Source organism: Gymnoscopelus braueri (genome assembly GCF_963280865.1).
Source record: "Gymnoscopelus braueri genome assembly, chromosome: 15".
NCBI lineage: Eukaryota > Metazoa > Chordata > Actinopteri > Myctophiformes > Myctophidae > Gymnoscopelus > Gymnoscopelus braueri.
In genome coordinates this window covers 22307295-22328835 of record NC_137620.1, presented here as the reverse complement: position 1 = coordinate 22328835, position 21541 = coordinate 22307295, and the positions used below count along the sequence as shown (strand labels likewise).

The 21541-nt window shown below is 42.4% G+C and overlaps 2 protein-coding genes across 2 annotated transcripts; one reads left to right on the top strand and one right to left on the bottom strand.

Moving 5' to 3' along the window:
* Window positions 1–153: 153 nt before the first annotated feature.
* Window positions 154–15972, bottom strand: haus6 (HAUS augmin-like complex, subunit 6). The gene is made up of 17 exons (XM_080450840.1): window positions 15535–15972; window positions 12932–13027; window positions 12753–12831; window positions 12112–12244; window positions 11491–11635; window positions 10408–10470; window positions 10267–10324; window positions 9639–9812; window positions 9160–9353; window positions 7747–7876; window positions 6880–6982; window positions 6441–6492; window positions 4926–5063; window positions 3829–3982; window positions 3177–3275; window positions 2443–2578; window positions 154–1751 (listed from the first exon to the last, which is right to left on the bottom strand). The coding sequence occupies exons 1-17, from the start codon at window positions 15672–15674 to the stop codon at window positions 973–975; spliced, it is 2673 nt and encodes an 890-aa protein (XP_080306966.1). The 5' UTR covers window positions 15675–15972; the 3' UTR covers window positions 154–972.
* A 2061-nt stretch (window positions 15973–18033) lies between these two features.
* On the top strand, window positions 18034–21111 carry LOC308102357 (carnitine O-acetyltransferase-like). Its single transcript, XM_080452035.1, has one exon. The coding sequence runs from the start codon at window positions 18092–18094 to the stop codon at window positions 19985–19987; it is 1896 nt and encodes a 631-aa protein (XP_080308161.1). The 5' UTR covers window positions 18034–18091; the 3' UTR covers window positions 19988–21111.
* The last annotated feature ends 430 nt before the right edge of the window (window positions 21112–21541 follow it).

The following is a 21541-nucleotide window of genomic DNA, read 5'->3' as shown; positions in this document are numbered from 1 at the left end:
ACTCCCAGCATAGTAAACTCCAGGTTAATGATGAATTATCAATGACAAATTCCAAACAAGAGTTTGAAATGTGGCCCAGAAGGGTCGAATCCCCACACCCTAATAATGTCCATTTTTAATAGCAAGTCAATTTAACTGCACACATAGGCAAAGTTTAAACTTTATTCAAATCAAACATCTTAAAAAAAAATACAGAGCTACATCAGTTATGCACAGTGCAGTAACCTACAGTAAGAACATTAGGCAAAGAAGATTGATGTCCAAAATAGGAATGCCAGGTAGACTAGTTAAATAAAATGTCTCCCGTTTCTCAACCAAGAATTTGATACAAGCATATCTACAGTAGTTTAAGACATCGTTAGTTATATACAATAATTTAAAACACGTATATTAAAAAAAGAATTAGGCACAGTACAATATGTTAAAACTACAAAAGCAGGGGTGCAAACAGGTGATGGCTCAAAAAGGTGTGACGTAAGTGTAACCAATAACTGTTTAGCTACTGGATACTGCAGCAGACCGTCTCCTCGGACTATGGGATGTAAACTAGCTGTCCAGGACATGAGATCTAAAAGCCAGGGCACTCGCTTGTCGCGAACTTCAATGATTTAGAACCGACAAATTGTTTGATCTGCTCGTATTCTAATAATGTAACACATGTTTTTTCCACACATTTCTCTAGCCAGAACTCCACTCTGCACATGAACCGTCACTTGAACTGTGGCTCATATTACAAACTCATTCAGGGTCATTTCCTGGTACGTCACTAGTGTATCGTCAGGTCCGTGACAGCGGTTAGTGCTTTTTTTTAAAGAGACAGATCCAACCCCACCCCTCACCTAATTTTTATTTAATTATTTGCAGATCTTCACGTGGATGACACATTTTGAGGTAAAATGTCACCAAAGTTTTGCCGAAGGTCACAAGTCTGCACCCCTGAGAAACAGGTTGTATCAGAAATGGTAGCAGCCACTATATGTCATCTATGGGAGAGAACGTGACCAGTTTAGGGAGGCTGTAGTCTTGCTTGCTTGACGGTGAGCCACTCTCCATGGGAGAGAACGTGACCAGGTTAGGGAGGTTGTACTCTTGCTTGCTTGACGGCGAGTGACTCTCTAGCGAGTCAAGATCGAGTGAAAAGACTTGACCTGTGCTTGTTGGACTCTCCATTATGTGTGAAAGACGTGGCGAGTGATGAGACATGAGGCGGTCTGGCGTCTTCTTCCTGTTGTCCATAAAGGACGAGTCACTGCACATCTGCTGGATCCAGTCCATATGCTGACGTGCGGCCAGTGGCGTAAGCCTGGCTTCCATTGTCAGGGAGGGAATGCCTGGGAGGAGAAGCTCATCCTCGGTGTCATTGGAAGCGTTTGGAGACTCCTCATCACCCAGGCTCAGCATGCTGTCACTGTCCATCGCATCAGGAAGAGTCTCGTGCTGGAGGCTGAAGTGTAAAGCCTCAACGCCACTCTCAATTGGATTGCAGAGAGCCTCCATGTTGAAGGAGTCCCCGGATGGTGTGAACATGTGAGAGACCCCCTGCTCCCATTCGGGTGGGCTGCTCTGGGACGTGGTTGCCGAGGCAGGGTCACAGGAAACGCTTTGTGAAGGCGCCTCAGGTTTCCCAAAGACCTCTTCCGTCTCAGCAAGGGGAGAGAAACATATTCTCATCGAGTTGTCATCATCCAAAGTTGCAGACTCCTGACTTTTTGCTTGAATTGCCTTTCGCCATGAGCTCTTTACGTCCAAAACTGAGAAAACAGAACAAAGGTTATTTACCCCACTAACAAGCAGGAAGGAGACCAGTGGTTTGACTTTCATGGTCTTCAAGAACCTTACCCACTAGAAATGTGCCATTTACTCATTGGATTGTCCGTTTGGGCACCCAGGCAAGTTTAGGCAGGGTCTGGAGAACCGATCATCCGATTGACTTAACACAGCAATACACCAAACAAGTGTGAGCGTCAATTGGATGAGTGGTTCGCGAGACAACGCCTGCCCACTCGGAGCAGGCCAGGCTAGTTCTGGAAAACCTCAACCTATCAACAGATCAACTTCACACTCGACATTACTTGAGTCCTAAGCAGTACACCCGCCACGTGTGAAGTCGATTGAATGGCTGGTTCGAGATAAGGACAGACCGGCATACAGATTCCTGGAATATATTTCTAGATCCGATGGGAATATCTAGATCAGATGAGAATACTGCATGCAAAAACTCTCCCATCTACAATAGGGAGGCACTCTCCAAAGATGGTAACATGCCCCATCATAAAAAAATTAACTTAAGAAAATGTAGCGGTTGCATAGCCTATGCCATTTTTAACAACATAACCAATTGGTGAATACATTAAGAAAAGCATGCATCTTTTCAAGTGATTGAAACATTTCCACCACATCAGGACTATAACCAAATTCAATCCATCAATAACAATCACTAACTCAAGCTCTCGGGGGTCCGTGGCAACTGCTTCCTAGTGGAGAAGGGGTCTCCACCCATAGTGACGAGGAGATCTTCAAGATTCAAGCCTTTGTTCCTTCCCTCTGTGTGGCTGGTTGTAGTAACAGCATCTGCAAACTAACACACACACTCATTTGGCACTGTATGCATTTACAGCTAACTTGATAATCTTGATCACAGATTTAGTTTAATAGGGTTTGATAACCTATGTAGGGCTGTCGCAGTGAAGGAATGTCCCCTGTGGTGTTTGAGTGATCCAACAGCGTTTTTGTTTTGCAAAACACATAATTTATTTAGGAGATATTTATTGTAACGTTACAGAATGTTTTTTATGAAAGACTGACTTTATTCTTTCTACAATCTATGTGATTCATTTAAACCAAAACCTAAAATTAGGGTAAGATAAGGTGCAAAAAACAAATCAATAAGAGTGGCAGAAATAGTAGGAACATGGGTGTCTAATGGCTACAAAAAATAAAAAGGACATCAATGTAATAATTTGTACACGTTGTGAGCTTGTAGATTTCAACAGATGAGTTTATACAGATTAATGGAAATGATTCTGACAATTATGCAAAAATAATTGCATTATTCATTATCTTGAATAATTGCGACCAAGTGATTATGCCTAGATATCACTAAACTGATTTCATAACAAACATTTAGTTAAATAAATATTCTGTGAATCCGCACGTCAGAATCGCAGTCCACGTACCTGATCTGCGAGGTTGTCACATTCTCTGTCCAAAATGTGAACTTTTTTCTCCATGGCAGAAAACTTTGGACGAGGCAGCGCCGTCTTCCTCATGCCAACCTAGAGAAGAGTAGCAGTTAAATATTGATTAAAAAGAGCTTAAAAAACACTTGGATGAAGATTATGGAGGATCAAAATTATGATATGACACCACACACAAGAGGATGGCAGTGGTTTGCAAGTTGGTTTAACAAGCAAACACTGACTGCTCATTAAAAAAAAAACAAGATTGGTCTAATAATGATGTGAGCCTTTTCTTTCTGTGCTTACGATTCAATTCGTAGTGAGGCATTGGGTTGTAGGCAAAATCTATCTATAAATTCACAAAACCTGGCATAACACTACCTCAAAGCTGGTGTGCGAGTGTCGCCAATGACCCGGGGCATGCAGTGCCGAGTGTGAATTTCTGACATCAGCGATCCCTGTATCTCCATATTTAGTCAATCGGTCGCATGTTGGTGGTTACTGCACTGGGTACAACGGGTACTCAGATAAAAAGTACAAGGGGTTTGCATAAACGGGTGGGGCATGCAGTCCCAACTTGAAGCGTTCCTGACTTGTGAGGTTCCCGATTAGGCCGGTGCCAGCCAGTCTAGTTGGTCAAATGATGCACAATACTAGCCTTTTCATGTTGTGGTAGTGATGTCGTCTTCTCCGGCAGAGATGGTGATGTTTCAAGGAAATCGCAGAGGGATGTATTCCCTTGGAGCAACACGTTGGTCGTCGCAACAGGAGTTTCAGCCCTCTCCACAGGTGGTGAGCGGATACTGTTCACAAACAGGAGAAATGGTCATTTTATTTAACCACCGTCAACCTGGTGTTCCTATTTTGGGCATGTCCGGCGAAAACCTGCACAAATAACGGATATAAAAGATCTACAAATTCACAACGCATCGCAATGTGACAGCGTGCGCTTGTACATTTTTGCGCAACCCCATCGTACAACAAAGTATATAATAGGTATAATGTGGAAAAGAAAGCATTTCATCTGCAGCATGAGTACCGTGTTTACGGTCTTCTCTAGATCAACTACACATGCTCCTTTTACCAAAAAAAAACAAAATAATTCTTTCACATTGTGATTATGATAAATAGAAAACCCTAATATAAAATAATTAATTCAAATAAAATGCAGGGAAATGAGTGTCAGCTCCGTATCTGTCCGTGGCGATTTCCCTCAACTCGCCATGGTCATCAGAGAGCAGGGATTCTATAGGGAGGACTAGTGCCGGACAGAACACTGCTCAAAGACCTGCCCAGGAATCTGTCTCCCAAAGCAAGACTAAAATCAAACCCAATGTTATTACAGTCACACTTACCTTATCAAGTCAATGCTATTACACTAAATGTATCAAATAGGCTTGACATCTTGCATTACTAACAAACTGACCAATAGGGTCAGAGTGGCAGTGCCTCGAGGATATTCTTGTGATCATAATGATCTGCAATCTTATCTATGTGACTATAGACATGTGTACTGATTTGTGTGATGTTTGGACAAAATGTGTAGAAGTAACAGCGTTTTCATAATGATCACAAGAGTACCAGTACACCTTCCAAGTAGGAACAATTAAACCCTTTTAACCTGGCATCGCCATACATTTCATTATAAACTACATTTTCTAAACAGATCTAGACACTCCAAATCTAACCACAAAGTACGACTTAAGAGTGGTTAAAAATCATTAGCCAAAATAATACAGCCATTACCTTTCAAGGTCAGAATCCATAGTGGTACTTGGTGATGGTGATGTTTCAAGGAAATCGCAGAGGGATGTATTCCCTTGGAGCAACACGTTGGTCGTCGCAACAGGAGTTTCAGCCCTCTCCACAGGTGGTGAGCGGATACTGTTCACAAACAGGAGAAATGGTCATTTTATTTAACCACCGTCAACCTGGTGTTCCTATTTTGGGCATGTCCGGCGAAAACCTCCACAAATAACGGATATAAAAGATCTACAAATTCACAACGCATCGCAATGTGACAGCGTGCGCTTGTACATTTTTGCGCAACCCCATCGTACAACAAAGTATATAATAGGTATAATGTGGTAAAGAAAGCATTTCATCTGCAGCATGAGTACCGTGTTTACGGTCTTCTCTAGATCAACTACACATGCTCCTTTTATAAAAAAAAAACAAAATAATTCTTTCACATTGTGATTATGATAAATAGAAAACCCTAATATAAAATAATTAATTCAAATAAAATGCAGGGAAATGAGTGTCAGCTCCGTATCTGTCCGTGGCGATTTCCCTCAACTCGCCATGGTCATCAGAGATTCTATAGGGAGGACTAGTGCCGGACAGAACACTGCTCAAAGACCTGCCCAGGAATCTGTCTCCCAAAGCAAGACTAAAATCAAACCCAATGTTATTACAGTCACACTTACCTTATCAAGTCAATGCTATTACACTAAATGTATCAAATAGGCTTGACATCTTGCATTACTAACAAACTGACCAATAGGGTCAGAGTGGCAGTGCCTCGAGGATATTCTTGTGATCATAATGATCTGCAATCTTATCTATGTGACTATAGACCGCCGAAGTCTGACGTCATTTACACATCCTTTGTTTGTCTACCTGGTTCGCAGTTTTCCACCCCCGTTCTGAATCCCATAGACGTATTTAATATCGCGTCAAATAAGAACTGTGTTCCAAAAATAAACAAATGACCCCGGCGGTTTGATTCTTAAGGATAAGAAGCATCAACTGACGGTGAGAAAACGCTAATGTTACTTCCGCCGAATTAGTTACATTTTCGCCAGAAACAGACTGTATCAAATATAAGTGACTGACTATCATAAACGATACAGAACCTCCTCCCTGACAATAACGCCGACACGCGGTGTTTATTTTTGGACCACAATTCTTATATGAGACGATTCTAAGATGACCCAATGTTATTCTCCATAGAGACATTACTTCCGCAAACCTGGGGATGAACGAGTGACGTCAGGACTTCGGTGCTCTATAGACATAATGTGTACTGATTTGTGTGATGTTTGGACAAAATGTGTAGAAGTAACAGCGTTTTCATAATGATCACAAGAGTACCAGTACACCTTCCAAGTAGGAACAATTAAACCCTTTTAACCTGGCATCGCCATACATTTCATTATAAACTACATTTTCTAAACAGATCTAGACACTCCAAATCTAACCACAAAGTACGACTTAAGAGTGGTTAAAAATCATTAGCCAAAATAATACAGTCATTACCTTTCAAGGTCAGAATCCATAGTGGTACTTCTCTGGGATTTAGTCTCTGCATCTGCAAAAAAAGGAATGGAAGGTTACGGTACACCACTGTTTACTTGGAGTCATCTGCTTTTGGCTGACATGTTTTTTTTATTTGTATGTAGCATTTGGAGAAAATCTGTTAAAACATACTACTAGTACAAAACATTTGACACTCAACTCAAAGTTTTCACAGCAGACATTATGACAAACACAGCTGAATGCAGTAAAATTAATTGTGGGTCAGTTTCATTTACACATTTGGGGGTGCCAGCATGATGTTAACTGTACAGGATAAGCACACAGTAACAAATGCACACACACACCTACAGTTAATGGCATTAGCTTAAGCTGTGTTTGCTTGTCACATGGCTCCTGTGAAAAGGGTCTATTAAAAAGAAAAGTACAAATTTCTACTCACCAAGAAGCTTAGCAGGGTATTGGGAGAAGATGTTGGCCCGGTAAGAGGCATCATTGTCCACATCAAAAGATAGTGGAGCCATGGGTGAGAGGAACGCGAGAGCCTGCAGAAGGAGGTACTTTAATTAATAATGCACATCTGAATCAATGAGACAAAAAAACATTACATTAAAACTAGAAGGAGCACAGGTCTCTGCCAGGTCAGGTAAATTATTGTGGGCCAGCAATGTTTGGAATTCAGTCATGACTATAGACATAATGTGTACCGATTTGTGTGATGTTTGGACAAAATGTGTAGAAGTAACAGCGTTTTGCAAAACACGGCCTCCTGGTGGCGCTATAATAGGCCAATGTTTAAAGGGTGGCATTTCTTCCTCTGCCTTTCACAACAATCGGACAAGCATTAGGCATTTTGGTCAAAGCAAACCACTCCTGCAAACATTAGATGCCAATCTTAGCCAATCAGGATGGAATATGAAAAATCGGACAGATCCGTCTTGATCACATGACTGTAGAGATACTGTGTACCAATTTGCGTGATGTTTGGACAAAATCTGTAAGAGTAATATCAAAAGATTTTTGCAAAAATCTGCTTCCTGGTGACCTTCCGCCTGGCTGAGACAATAAAGTGACAAATCAATCCAGTCTTGTTATTGTGAAAAATAAATCAACCCTATATCGCAGTGGTTCTTAAAATGGGGTCAAGGGATGGTTTCTTGGGGGGGGGGGTTCCCAAATGGACCCTTACAGGTCTGTAACTCAGTTATGGAGGTCCTTGAGATGAAAAGGTTTGAGAACTGCTACAGTGAGCTGTATTTTTAACCATGTAATAACCTATGAATGCATGAGCTCAAAAAGGGCCACTCACAGGATCCGCATTCAGAAAGGCTGTCAGAGGGGTGTCTTTCAGGGTTCCTGTCCACTTTCTGTCCCATTCCAACTCCAGCTTCTTAATAACACTCCTGATCTCAGGCACCTCCTCCTTGGTGAGCTTATCCCTGGAAATAAAGCAAGGCAGAATTAAGACCTTTCCTCCCCCCCCCCCTCTACGTTTTCCCAGGCTTTTCTTGCATTTATTGATCGATAGTTACAGTATCGCACGATAGGTAGGGAGTGACATGCAGCAAAGTTCTGCCCGGCCTGGGAATCGAAGTGGGCATTTGCAGTCAGGCAACAGAGCCTATGTGGTACACACCTTACTCACTTGGCTATCGTCGCCCCCTAAACTTCAGTGAACGTTCAAAGACATTTGTAACACAAATGTCTAAAACTTATTTTCTGGCAGAGATATCTCCCTGACAGCCACCAAACCAAAGTGCTTAAGAAAATCCAAACCCGTCACCCTCAGAAACAGAAAAGATCTGCTGAAAAATATTTAAAGAAAGCATCAATCGGAAAGATCTACATTGCCTTCTAACAGCTTTGTCTGCAAACTTGCATGTTGTAAGAAAATCATGGCCAAATGCTAAAATGGTGGAATTTCAGGCACTGTCTGGTACACATTGTACAACTTCAGTATGAGAGCATATTAACTCATTGAGTGCCATTAACGTGTTTCACGTGTTTTAGCGCTATGGTGCAACGTGCCATTAACGTGTTTCACGTGTTTTAGCGCTATGGTGCAACGTGCCATTAACGTGTTTTTGAAAAAAAAAGAAAAATACTGCAGTCCCTGAACCTTTCTGCACAAAGTCTGCCAACTAGGCAACTAGGAATCGCAGGGTATGACTAACTTCAGGATTCCCTCTTGACTTGACTACAATTCCAGAATATCCTTTCTTCCTTGGAGGCACAGTTTAAGGTGTAAAGTTTAAAATCCTGTGCACTATGACCTTAATGTCTCCCTGCTTCTCTTACAATATTTCTCCTCCAATGTATTTCTGATCGCACAAACACGTGGCTCGCACAAATCCACATTGTTGTTTTTTTTGTGTGGCAATTTGTTCCCCTTTCTCCCAATTCCCCCACTTGTGCTTAATCTCGCCACTGCTGACCCCTGCTGGTTGGTCTTCAGACTGGTTGGTCCTAGGGATGGTAATGAAACTAATACACAGGCAATCTCTTGCTGCTTTTTTTCACCTGCCAGTGTTTCACTAACGTAGCATATGCAGTGGAACACACAATTCCTCACAATTCCGACAGGTGCCCTTGACCAACATGTAGGAGTCACAGATGCAGCGACAAAGATATATACGGCGCTGGCTCCATTGTGAAAGAGGTTTTTAAGTGACTAATGTGACTTACTGGTTTAGGCTATCGCAAATATATTAAGTCTACCAACCTCATGAGCAGCAGATTGTCCAACGCACTGGCCATCTGCAGCCTTTTCTCCTCCAGGTGTTGCATGTTGATCCGAGGGAGGGAGGTGCCATTTCGAGACCATTCCTCTTTCAGCAGCTGTAGAGCGTGGTTCGTCAACTCGAGCACACACAGGAGGTTAAGCTGCCCTTCTTCATACACATTCCCTGTGCTCAACTGGAAAAGAAACACGAGACAAGGCTTGAAAAAAAAAAAAAAAACACAATCACAATGTCCATTGTAGAAGCGGTGGTTAGAGTCCCGGTTTCTGGACCCACATAATCCAACTTTTTACAAGCTCACAATGATGCAACACATTGAAAGCCTCTATTTTCGTGGCACCACATTATTGTATGACGAAGTATAAATCAGGCTTAAGTGGTAAAACAACCTCAACATGTTTGCAAACATGAATTATTGAACCGTTGTTCACAGAGTAGTCGCACTATTCCATGTTCTCACATGTTGCGGGAGCTGTTCGATCCTGTCCAACAAAACCCGGGGGAGTTTGAGGGTGAAGTCTCTTCCATCCAAGCAGTATTGGTCAACATCTCCTCTCGTAACACAATCGGTCACCCGCCATTCTTCTTTGATTGCTGCCAACAATCCATCGAATGCCAACCACAGGGCGCGCACCTGAATACAAGCATAAGGTGAGTAAAGAGGTTTATGAGTATTTACTTCAATCTATATATTTTCAACCAGGGCGTCATTACTAAAACAAGCCTCAACAAAAACTTGCTTTACTTTTGAGGTTGTTCAAATATATGTTCAAAGCTGATATTGAGTTGAATTGTTATGTTTAAAAGTGAAAATCAAGCTTACAATGAAATTCTCTTTAACCATGTGGGGTGTAAACTGTAAAGAGATGATTTACGTTTTGTGTTTTGCAAGAAACGGACCTCTTGAAATGCTCTGAAGGCTCTTAGCCGAAACGCGTAAGTGTTAATTTATTGGGGTGTGCCACTAAAAAAGTGGAAATGTGAGTACTTTGTCCTCCATTGATTTGAAATTTGGGATGGGCTACCTTTGAGATTTACTTTCCTATTTTTGATATGTAGACCTCTTGGAATGTTCATTATAAAGTTACCTTTTGAGTCTTCTGTTCCAAAGACAGTCCATCCTGTGCAGCATCAAAGTTGTGACGTCTGAAGACACAGAAGAGACACGGATTGGCCAAAGTTTTCTAGAATTAGTTCTCAAAACATTTGAGGTAGGGGGGGTTACTTACTTAAGGAGTTCATTATATTTGGCTGACTCAGCTCTGTTGTCTCTATTAGATTTCACAATGGACCTGCAAGAAAGACACAAATGCAACTTAGGTAACAGATGAAAAAGAACTAAGCCTATATTAATGTGGATGTGCCAGAAGGTACTGGAACACAACACAAGTGTGTTTTCAAGCACATGCGTATTTAAATTGGTGATTGCATACATAGCTGACGGCGCAGTTACGCCAACCAATCATTTCAGTCATTAATTGTAGACGATTACTCATTGGTTGGGCAATTGGTATTCAAGCCAATAAACGAATGAAAGAGCCAGATAAGTGAAAATAATCTGACATGACAACTTAGACGCGCAAATTAAATATTCCCACCGCCCCAGTTTAATCATACAAGTGAAGAGGTCTAATCCTTGGAGAATCAGATTTGTGTTGCCTGAATGTGCTCCTCTGCTACCCTTCCTAACTATAAAGGCCAGTCCACACCAATGCAACTCCTTGCAACTACTTGCAACAATTAAACAGACTGCTGCAACGGTCTCTAAAACTGTCTTGTTGCAAGGACTTGCGTTGGTGTGGACTGGCTGCCATTAACACATTGCGTGCCAATTGCGTAGATTTACGCGAACCTAAATAATTGCGCAGCGTGCCAGTCGCGTAGATCTACGCGAAGTGGTCTTTTTTTTTCCCCGAAGGTTCACATGTCATTGTAGGCCTCCCCTCGCAGTGACACATTTCATTGTAGCACACCCGGATATGGAAATATCCGTATCCGGAGATTTTCGTTCCCACCCGCCGTCGCTCTAAATCTTCCCCTAATCCGCCATTATCTTGGTTGTTTTTCTCCTCGCTGATCGCTGTTTAACATAAACTGCGACAACTGCAAAATGGAATGTCGCCGATTGAAACGGTCTTCTCTGGGCCACTTACACAGCTACCCTGTGTGTCTACAAACAGTTTAACGCGCGATCTTAAGGTATTTAGCGAGGTCTGTGGAGACGTGAAAAAAACTAAAAAACAATAAATCGCTGGCTCTGGGGTGGAATGTGTTAATGATGCCTAAATCTTTGTATCAGGATGCAGACATACTGGGCTCGTCTCTGGTACTCATGTAGTAGATGGTCCTGCTCAACAGAGTATTTCAAGAACCTGCCCCTGGTTAGCTTGAATCTCTTTACGGCCATGACCAGTGCGGAGGCAGGCATTGCCACAGTCTCAGGAATCCAGCTGGCATCTAACAATGACATACACAAAGTTCAGAAAGATATCCATTAACGTTGTACATATTCACCTGTTTCCTAGGCTTTTTACTTCCGGTGTGTTTTCCACTTCCTGTCGATTTGATCCAATGAAATCCAATGAAACTGGTCAGATGACTAATGATATCCAATGAAATCCGACAGGAAGTGGAAAACACACAGCCTAGGAAACAGGTGAATAGAGTTCAGAGGAATGCTTCCCTCTTGGGTGATCATTTAAGAAGCAGCACAGATACACCACGTGCAATAAACTGCATTGTGCAATAAACTGCACTAAATGGTGTAAAAGGTTTAACAACTCTCATTCTTGCCTTGATCATTATTATAATCGACCTAAAGCATAAACTACAGCATCTATACTGCTGGATATAGGATGTCCTGTTTTGATATCTGTTTGTTCTATGCTAATGTGACTGTCATTTGTCCATTTATTGAAAACAATAAACGATACCTCTGGTAAATGTTTTCATTTCCAGCAGCATGACGTGGTTGGCCAAGTGAAGCATCAAGTTGACAAACTTTGGGCCTCCTGGCGATAGAAAAAGTGACGCCACCACTTTGGGTCCCCCACTGCTGTTTTCATCCTGAATACACACAGAGACGACAAAGAACATTACACCTGTCTTTCTCAACTCGTTCCCCATGTTGGGTTTCATACCCATGTATTAAAGCACTGATTCCTAAACAATTAACATAATATGTAACATTATGATGTTTTAGTAATATTGTTCCTGCTGTTTTACATACTGCCAATCAGGTGAAAAAAACACAGATTGAGGCTTTAACCTTTGCTTTTATACAAAAGTATGAAAAATCTGAGACTATTAACATTTCATGGAAAATGCTTCTGAACATATTGCTAGTTTGACTAGTACAAATACTTAAAATAATAACCGAAAACAGCCAATCTACCAGCTACGCATTGAGAGCTTGTGGATCGGCTGTTTTCACTGCGCAACATGCTTCCATAGAAGACATGCTGGCTTCCGAGTACAGGCGGTGTGAATAATCAGGTCTGGATGATGGTTTGGTTAACCACTTTGTTAGTATGACCATGGATGTACATAAAAAGAACATTTTAAAACCACTTACCATTATTTCCCGCAGCCATGCACAGGTGATTTTACGAAACTCTGCATCTGCTTTGTGATCCAATACAGGCCAGCAATGTCTAAACAAAACAAGGTATTTCCTTTAACTTAGGGTCATAATACAGACTGGGATCAAGGGTACACATGTGTCACTGATGTCAACAACAGTTGTCAACGTACCTGTACGAATCATGAAAACGTGTGGGGTTGAGTTTCTCCAGCAAGAAATGGCTGACTATGTAGAAAGCATCCTTGTTTGGTTTGTCAAACATATCTCTGTTGGTGATGAAACATTCACATTTTATTCAGAGACAGGCTTTATTCAAGTTCTTATTAGTAGTAGCAGCAGTAGTGTGATTTTGTGATAATTTGTGCTGTTGCACCACACTCAAATCAGGCACCCAGCAAGAATGGTTGTGGTGTGTGAGATGGCCGGTTGTGGTGTGTGTGTGTGTGTGTGTGTGTGTGTGTGTGTGTTGACTAATTTAGGCAGTCACACCTGGCCTGAGTACAAACTCTTGACAAACAACACTTCACAGCAGCCATATTGGAAACACTTTGGGCCCCTTCCAAAGATACTAATGAAGGCTCTGTTCCATTCTGCTCAAACAGAGTCCGGGTGCTGATATTGTGCATGTTGGCTCACTGCAAACACTGTTACACCAGTGAGTCTCAGAGTGTGGTCCTCCTGGGACCCTCATGGTTTATTGAGAGGGTTCCAAATGACCCTTTACAGGTGTGTAACTCTGAGTGTACAAATAAGGGTACATTTGGTTCCATTTGTACTCTGAGTTTTGAGAGTCCTTGAAATTAAAAAGTTTGAGAACCACTGTGCTACACTAAATGGAGCAGTGCCTTCATTACATGCCTTCTCTATTTGAACGACTCTATCAAACAAGATGTCGACAAGGGCAAATATTGCGGCATGGTCATGCTGGACCTCCAAAAGGCCTTTGACACCGTCAATCACCCAATTATGATCAATAAGCTCAAAGCAATAGGTTTTGATGATACGTCAGTGAACTGGATGAGATCCTACCTGGAAGGGAGGGAGCAAGTGGTGGAAGTAAACGGCACCCAGTCCCCCCCCCTCCCTGTGACTTGTGGTGTCCCACAAGGAAGTATACTAGGACCTTTACTGTTCCTGATATATGTGAATGACATGTCATCGGCCTGCGACTGCAAGCTGTTCCTGTTCGCAGATGACTCGGCCCTGCTAGTCTCGGACAGGGACAGGCTGCAGGTTGAGAAAACTCTCAGCTCCGAACTCAACAAGATCTGCATCTGGCTCTCTGACAACAAACTTTCATTACACCTGGGTAAAACTGAATCGATCCTCTTTGGGTCCAGTCCTAACCTTAGCAAGGCAGAGAGTTTCACGATCAAAGTGGGTGATAATGTCATCAAAAGAAAGGATGAAATTACCTACCTGGGCTCCATCTTGGAGGCAAACCTCTCCGGTAACAAAAACGCCGAAAAAGTGATCAAAAATGTCAACCGAACAACACGCTATTTGTGGAGGATTGATCGCCTAGTCAGTAAGAATACTCTGAAGATTCTTGCAGGGGCCCTCATTCAAGGTCATTATGATTATGCATGCACTTCATGGTATCACAACACCTCCAAGGCCTTAAAAACAAGGCTCCAAACATCCCAAAACAAACTTGTAAGGCTACTTCTTGGCCTCAATCACAGAACCCATTTAACCCCTGCTCATTTTGCTAGGATTGGATGGCTTAGGGTTGAGGACAGAGTACAGCAACTTGCTATGGGCCTGGTCTTCAAGATACACCACAACATTGGGATCCCCCTGTATTTGTCAAAATACTTCAAAAATGTTAATGAAGTCCATGATCATAACACCAGAGGCAGCTCCACTGATCATGTTCAACCCAGATTTGGCTCAACTAAGGGTATGAACTCATTCTCATGCTATTCATCAAAAATGTGGAATGCCCTACCAAAAGGAGTAAAGGAGTGTAAAACCCTACTCACTTTCAAAACTGCCCTAAAGATACACCTTCAGGAGGCTGCAATTCGAAAATGGCCCCTGTCTAAGTCTTAACCTACCCCTCCCTACCCCCCCCCCCCCCTCTTTCATTTTCCTCTTTTGTATATATATATATATATTTTTCTCTCTCGTCATACCAGTAACCTGAAAGCTGATTGTATGACATTCTGTATAGTAGTGTGTATATCTGCCTGCCTCTTATATTTCATCATGATTTGTGTGCATGGGGTCCTCATCTTAAACAAGCGTAATGCTTAATGAGGGTTTCCAGTTTAGTAGACCTTGTATTGTGAATTTGTACTTCCATGTACTGTTATGTACTGTCATGTACTATTCTCATGTCTTTCTAAATAAACTACATCAATCAATCAATCAATTAGCATTCATTGGTAATTTGTTTTTGTTGATAATTTACATTTCCAACTTGTATACATAGTCATGTTCACAGACAGAGCTAGGTATGAATAGAAACATATACATTTCTCAGTGAATGCATATAAATCAAGGTAAATGCATGAAACTTTTACCATTACCATAAAGTGACATCTCAACCGTTTGGTAGAGGCCTATATTTAGAAAACTGTTGAGTCTGTTATATATAAATGATTGTTGTTACTATTGCCCCAAATAAATAATGCAAAGAAATATTTTTTCCAGTTCTTTTTTCTTGGTGTGACCTTTAAAGGGTTAAGAATAGTAGGATGAACAATAAATAAATAACTCACCAGCCCAAAGAAATATATAAATACAAATAAAATAATAAATAACTCACATTCCGAGGTGGAGGTGTTTGACGTTGGTTCTCTTCAGGTGTGATGCTGCCAGGTCTGGCTCAAAGCCCTGGCTCAGCAGACACCACCACAGATACCTACCATTGCTCTTCTTAAAGCCAGGCGTCACTGCCACCGCCATGTTTACGCCTCTTTAGAGTACTTTTATAGGATAATCAGTCAATTAATTAATTAATTAATTACGAGCCGCCAGTCTGATCCCACCTCGGCTAACATTCAACTAACAACATTCACTAACTAACGTTACTGCTGCCGGAATTATACGCGTCTACGTGTAATACTGAAATAAACTGAATAGACACTGCTTGACTCAAACACAACGCTAATCATTGGTTAGTATAGGTCTAGGATATTAGAATATATACGTCTGTTTGTACCGAAGTTTTAAAAGTCGAGAGGAAATGCTGCTACGCAGACAAACCGCCAAATTATTTTGCAAACACATAGTGAACCGGAAGTTATTCTTATTCTGTTTCTTCTTCTTCTCTGGATTTTATCGTAGGTTTTTATCAGGCCCCCAGAGTTGCTGAGAAACATTGAGGCTGCAACCCCAGTGGCCAAAGCTGGAACTGCAGGTGGGGCGAATTACATGCACAAGCAAAAATCCGCCCTCTAGATATATTATAAGTTATAACTATGGTTTTTATCAGTGGTGGAAAAAGTACTCAAATTTTTTACTTGAGTAAAAGTATCTACAATGTAGAAACACTCTGTTACAACAAGCTATGGTTACGTAAAAGTCCGGAATTCAAACTTTACTTGAGCAAAAGTACAAAAGTATTGGTATCAAAATGTACTTGAAGTACCAAAAGTAGAAAGTACTCATTATGCAGAATGTCCCATTTCACAAGTTTTCAAATGTATAATAAATTGTAAAATAAAAATATTTTTAAAATAGCAGATCTACAAGCTCACAATGCGTTGCATCGTGACGCATTGTGAGCTTGTAGATCAGCTATTTTCAAATGGCCAAAATGAAAATAGGGCTGAAGTGATTAAAATATGTTTTGTAATAATAATCAAAATATACAAAGTAACTAGTAACTAAAGTTTTCAAATAATTGGAGTAAAAGTACATTTTGTACATATTTGAACACTTTATTTTATATTTTGATGCTTTATTAATTATTTATTATATTTATGTTGCTTAATTGATTCCATGTACAGCACTTTGGTAAAACCTTTTAAATATGCTTTGTGAATAGTAAATAAACTTGACTCGACCGACACGGATTTTGTTTCCATTCGTGCCTCTCTGCAGCTTAGCGGATACGGAAACGGTCTGTGTGTTTATGATGTGGCGTGTGTGGATGTTACCGGATACAGTAGGCGGGCCGTACCGGATCTGAACACTGCGCAGTAAATATAAACCAGGCTTTCCACCAGTGTTGCCATGTCCGCTTATTATAAGCGACTTTGGGCTTGCTTTAAAATATTGGTAGCAATCCGCAACAACTACCATTGGTAGTACCATTGGCAACAACTACCATTGGTAGTTGTTGCGGATTGCGGATTGCGGTTTTTGGGCCTTGTTTCTAAAGTGTAGTTGCTTTTTTGGGCTTGTTTCCTAATGTTTGAACTTGTTAAAACCAGTGGTTCTCATTTCAAATTAACATGTCTGTGTCCAAGGACCCCATCTGAAAATATTTTATGCCAGGGAACCGCCCCCATACAATAGATTTGTAATAGATATTCCAAGATTACCACTTTCTTTTTCAATATTTTTTTCTTTTCTGTTTAAAAATATATATCTACAAGCTCACAACGCGTCGCATTGTGACGTGTTGTTGTTGCCTAGTCGCTTCTATTTGGGCTTGTTATACCATATACCTGGTAAGCTTTTGCTTCTCTCTGTCTCTTCTTGAACAAAACGCTTGTGCTTTGTTATTGTGTTCAGGGTGTATGGAGTATGGAGTTTTCTGTACTTTTTGCCGGACCCAGGGGGTCTGGCTTACATGAGGCTTTGTACCTGTTTTCTCCATACATGGGCATGGTCACTTTGTCCTTAGGCCCCAGCCATAAAAGTCTGTCCCCCTTTCGTCCATACATGGGCATGTTTTGTACCTGTTTTGTCCATACATGGGCAAAAAACAGGTTTTGGTCACTTTGTCCTTAGGCCCCAGCCATAAAAGTCTGTCCCCCTTTCGTCCATACATGGGCATGTTTTGTACCTGTTTTCTCCATACATGGGCAAAAAAAAGGTTTTGGTCACTTTGTCCTTAGGCCCCAGCCATAAAAGTCTGTCCCCCTTTCGTCCATACATGGGCATAGACACAGGCTGACACGTCATGTGAAGTCTGGGTCTGGCAGAACCAGGTCTCCTGGTCTTGTTTATTTGTTCAAGATAAATCAAATCAAATCAAAACCTGGTTGCTTATTTCTCTCGCAAAATCTGGCAACGCTCGTACTACGAAGTGACGCGAGGTTGTCAAATAGCGAGACTTCGCGCGAGATCACCCGACCACAACACAAACAACAAGTCCAAAGGGTTCAGTTCCGCTTCTGTCTGAGGGGCGTTGCGTTGTATAACTTGTCAGAATGCTACTGGTTCTACTCAGAAACATGGTGGGTAGTACGGCGAACCGCTGCAGGCCCAGGCTGGGACTCCGGCCTGTGGCCGCCGCCGGTGGCCGCTACCTGTCGCACCAGAACGGCCTTCCCTGCCTGCCCGTGCCGCCCTTGCGGCAGACCTGTGACCGCTACTTGGCCGCCCTGGAGCCCGTTCTGGAGAGCGAGGAGCTGACACACACCAGGGACCTGGTACGTGAGTTCCAGCGCTCCGGGGGAGTAGGTGAGAGGTTACAGCAAGGGCTGGAGAGCAGGGCGCGGAGGACCGACAACTGGCTCTCGGACTGGTGGCTGCAGGCGGCCTATCTGGACTTTCGGATGCCCGTGGTGGTGCACTCCAGTCCCGGGGTGGTCCTCCCGCGGATGCAGTTCAGTGACAGGCAGGGACAGATGAGGTTTGCGGCCAAACTCATAGCTGGGGTGTTGGATTTCAAGACCATGATTGACGCTGAGACTTTGCCACTGGAATTCCTCGGGGGAAAACCTCTGTGTATGCACCAGTACTACCAGATACTGTCCTCCTGTCGCATCCCTGGCCTGAAGAGAGACTCGGTGGTCAACCATGCCAGGGGCGCCAGGGCGCCCACACACATCACCGTGGTGCATAACTTCCAGTTTTTCGTGCTGGATGTGTACAACAGTGACCGCACACCTCTGACCGTGGATCAGCTGTATGTCCAGCTAGAGAAAATCTGGAATTCATCACTGCAGACAAACAAGGAGCCGGTGGGCATCCTCACCTCCCAGCATCGCAACGACTGGGGCAAGGCGTACGTTAACCTCACCAGGGACAAGACCAACAAACAGTCGGTGCGGGCCATCCAGAAGAGCATATTCACCGTGTGTCTGGACGCGCCAATGCCCCGCGTGTCAGACGAGATGTACCGCAGCCGCGCCGCTCTCCAGATGCTGCACGGTGGTGGCAGCCGTTGGAACAGTGGCAACCGCTGGTTTGACAAAACCCTGCAGTTCATTGTCGGAGAAGATGGGACGTGCGGTCTGATCTATGAGCATGCCCCTGCTGAAGGCCCACCCATCGTGGCTTTGATCGACCACGTCGTGGAGTACATGAACACGTCTGAGATGGTGCGGACACCCATGGTCCCCCTGCCCATGCCCAAGAAGCTACGCTTCAATGTCACCCCTGAGATCAAGAGGGACATTGAAAAGGCCAAGCAGGACATGAACATAATGGTTCATGACCTGGAGGTTAGAGTGGTGGTGTTTGACCATTTTGGGAAAAATGTCCCAAAGGCCCACAAGATGAGCCCTGATGCATTCATACAGATTGCATTGCAGTTGGCCTACTACAGGATGTACCAGCGGTGCTGTTCCACATATGAAAGTGCCTCATTGAGAATGTTTAAACGGGGCCGCACGGACACGATCCGCTCAGCATCAATCGACTCTGCCAACTTTGTCAAGGCCTTTGATGACCCTGCCAAGCATAACACAGAAAAGGTGGCTTTAATGGAGAAAGCTGTGATGGCGCATAGGGCATACACTGACAGCGCAATCCGTGGCCAAGCTATAGACAGACACCTCCTGGGCCTTAAGCTGCAAGCCATCGAGGACTTGGCCTCCATGCCTGAGATCTTCATGGACACAGCTTATGCTGTGGCGCAGCACTTCAATCTCTCCACAAGCCAGGTGCCAGCTAAAACGGACTGCGTGATGTGTTTTGGACCTGGGGTGCCTGATGGGTACGGCGTGTGCTACAATCCCATGGCTAACCACATCAACATTGCAGTGTCTGCTTTCAACAGCTGTGAAGAAACTAGTGCAGCGGGTATGGCCAAGGTCCTGGAGAATACACTGATGGACATGAGGAAGCTGCTGGAGGAAACGCCAAAAGCCAAATTGTAATGCCAGCCTAGGCTTAAGCCTAGGATGGCATTGTGCCTGTGTCACAATAACATACAATGTGTCATGTTTTTCAGTTGAGAATTTATTTTCATCAAGCAACTTGGTCGGATGACTATCCTTAGGCAGCCTATGCCAAGCTGAAATGGACTATGGACATGACAGGCCTTTGCCTTTGACATGGGCTCAGTTGTGACCACAGTAACCTGTTTGCACGACCCAACCTGTCTTTCATAGATTTACTCAGGACTGTTGAACCACAGTAGAACCTGACTGATATGTGCCAGTATTTTCAGAACTCGAATTAACAGTAATATCACAGTAAAAAATCTGGTTTTGATTTGTTTATTTTTATCAAGTGATGCCACTGTAAATGAGTAAATACAATTTCTTGGGTTTGTTTTTATCACACTACGTCATTGTGCCTGAATTAAAAGTTGTGTTATTTGGAAATCAATGTAATGCAACATTTGAAATCATCTTGGCCTTCTAGCCTGGCTTCGGTTTACAACTTTACTTCTCAAAGTGGGGCCCAGCAAAATGAGGAACAGTTTAACCCCTATTTTATACTTAATGAAAAATAGCAAGTCTATCTACTCACAATGAGCTGTTTTGCAATTTTTGAAAATGTTAACATTCTGCCTATGACGCACCCAAAATAAGCATCTGCAATCCCCAGGACTTGAACCTGGGTCTCCCACTTGGAAAGTCAACATCTTAACCACTAGGCCAAAGGACTATTCCTATAGCTTGGGGGAGAAATTAGAATTTCACACCATCAGGCTGAGGTAGTGAACCACTGTTACACACAAGTGAAGTTAGCCCAATGAAAGAAAGTGTAAGAAAATAATTGAGAATCACTGGTTTAAATCCCCTGAGATTTGGTCTATTAAATGTAATAGTGTCAAAGCCAGGACTGCAGAATCACTCCTAATGTTTGATAAAGAGATTTTTTTCAAGCACTTTAGATGATAAAATGCGGTCTGTTTCTAAGAATTTGTATCCTGTACACGAGACAATTTTAGTAACATTTTGAGACTCACAAGCAGTTGCCAAATGATTTGACTTCTAGACAGAAAATGGGTTTTGTTTAAGATGTCAAATAAAGTTATTTTGGTAGAATGAAGTACCTCTGTCTCGTGTCATTGTGCCTGAATTAAAATAAGTGTATTCAGCATCACTTACAAATCAAGTATGATATAGGAATATAGAAAAGCATAGTCTTGGTATTTCATATACCACACATTCAGCTCTTTATAGACACCATAACGAGCATTCTTTTCTCATTGGTGTGCATTAACCAGAACACATGTCTAAAAGTTTAGAAGAAAGATTTGATTACACTTGATAGAGCTTTACGTTTAAAGCTTTACTGGCAGACGTTATGATACATTTGCATTTCATGAGCAATACCATTGTGAGTCAGAATAAAATGGCTCGTCTGCAATTCATTTATCTTGGGCATTAATTAGATTTACATTGCCTCCGTACATTATATCACTGATCCTATTAAGTGTCATCTTCACCATTTATATTTGTGCTTAATTTTTCCAATTT

Excerpts from the sequence above, each read along its gene's own strand:
- haus6 (XM_080450840.1), bottom strand. The coding sequence starts at position 15,674 with ATGGCGGTGGCAGTGACGCCTGGCTTTAAGAAGAGCAATGGTAGGTAT. Across the intron at positions 12,832-12,931 it reads CGTTTTCATGATTCGTACAG|ACATTGCTGGCCTGTATTGG; the intron begins GTACGTTGACAA and ends TGTTTTGTTTAG. Across the intron at positions 6,493-6,879 it reads ATACCCTGCTAAGCTTCTTG|ATGCAGAGACTAAATCCCAG; the intron begins GTGAGTAGAAAT and ends CTTTTTTTGCAG.
- LOC308102357 (XM_080452035.1), top strand. The coding sequence starts at position 18,092 with ATGCTACTGGTTCTACTCAGAAACATGGTGGGTAGTACGGCGAACCGC.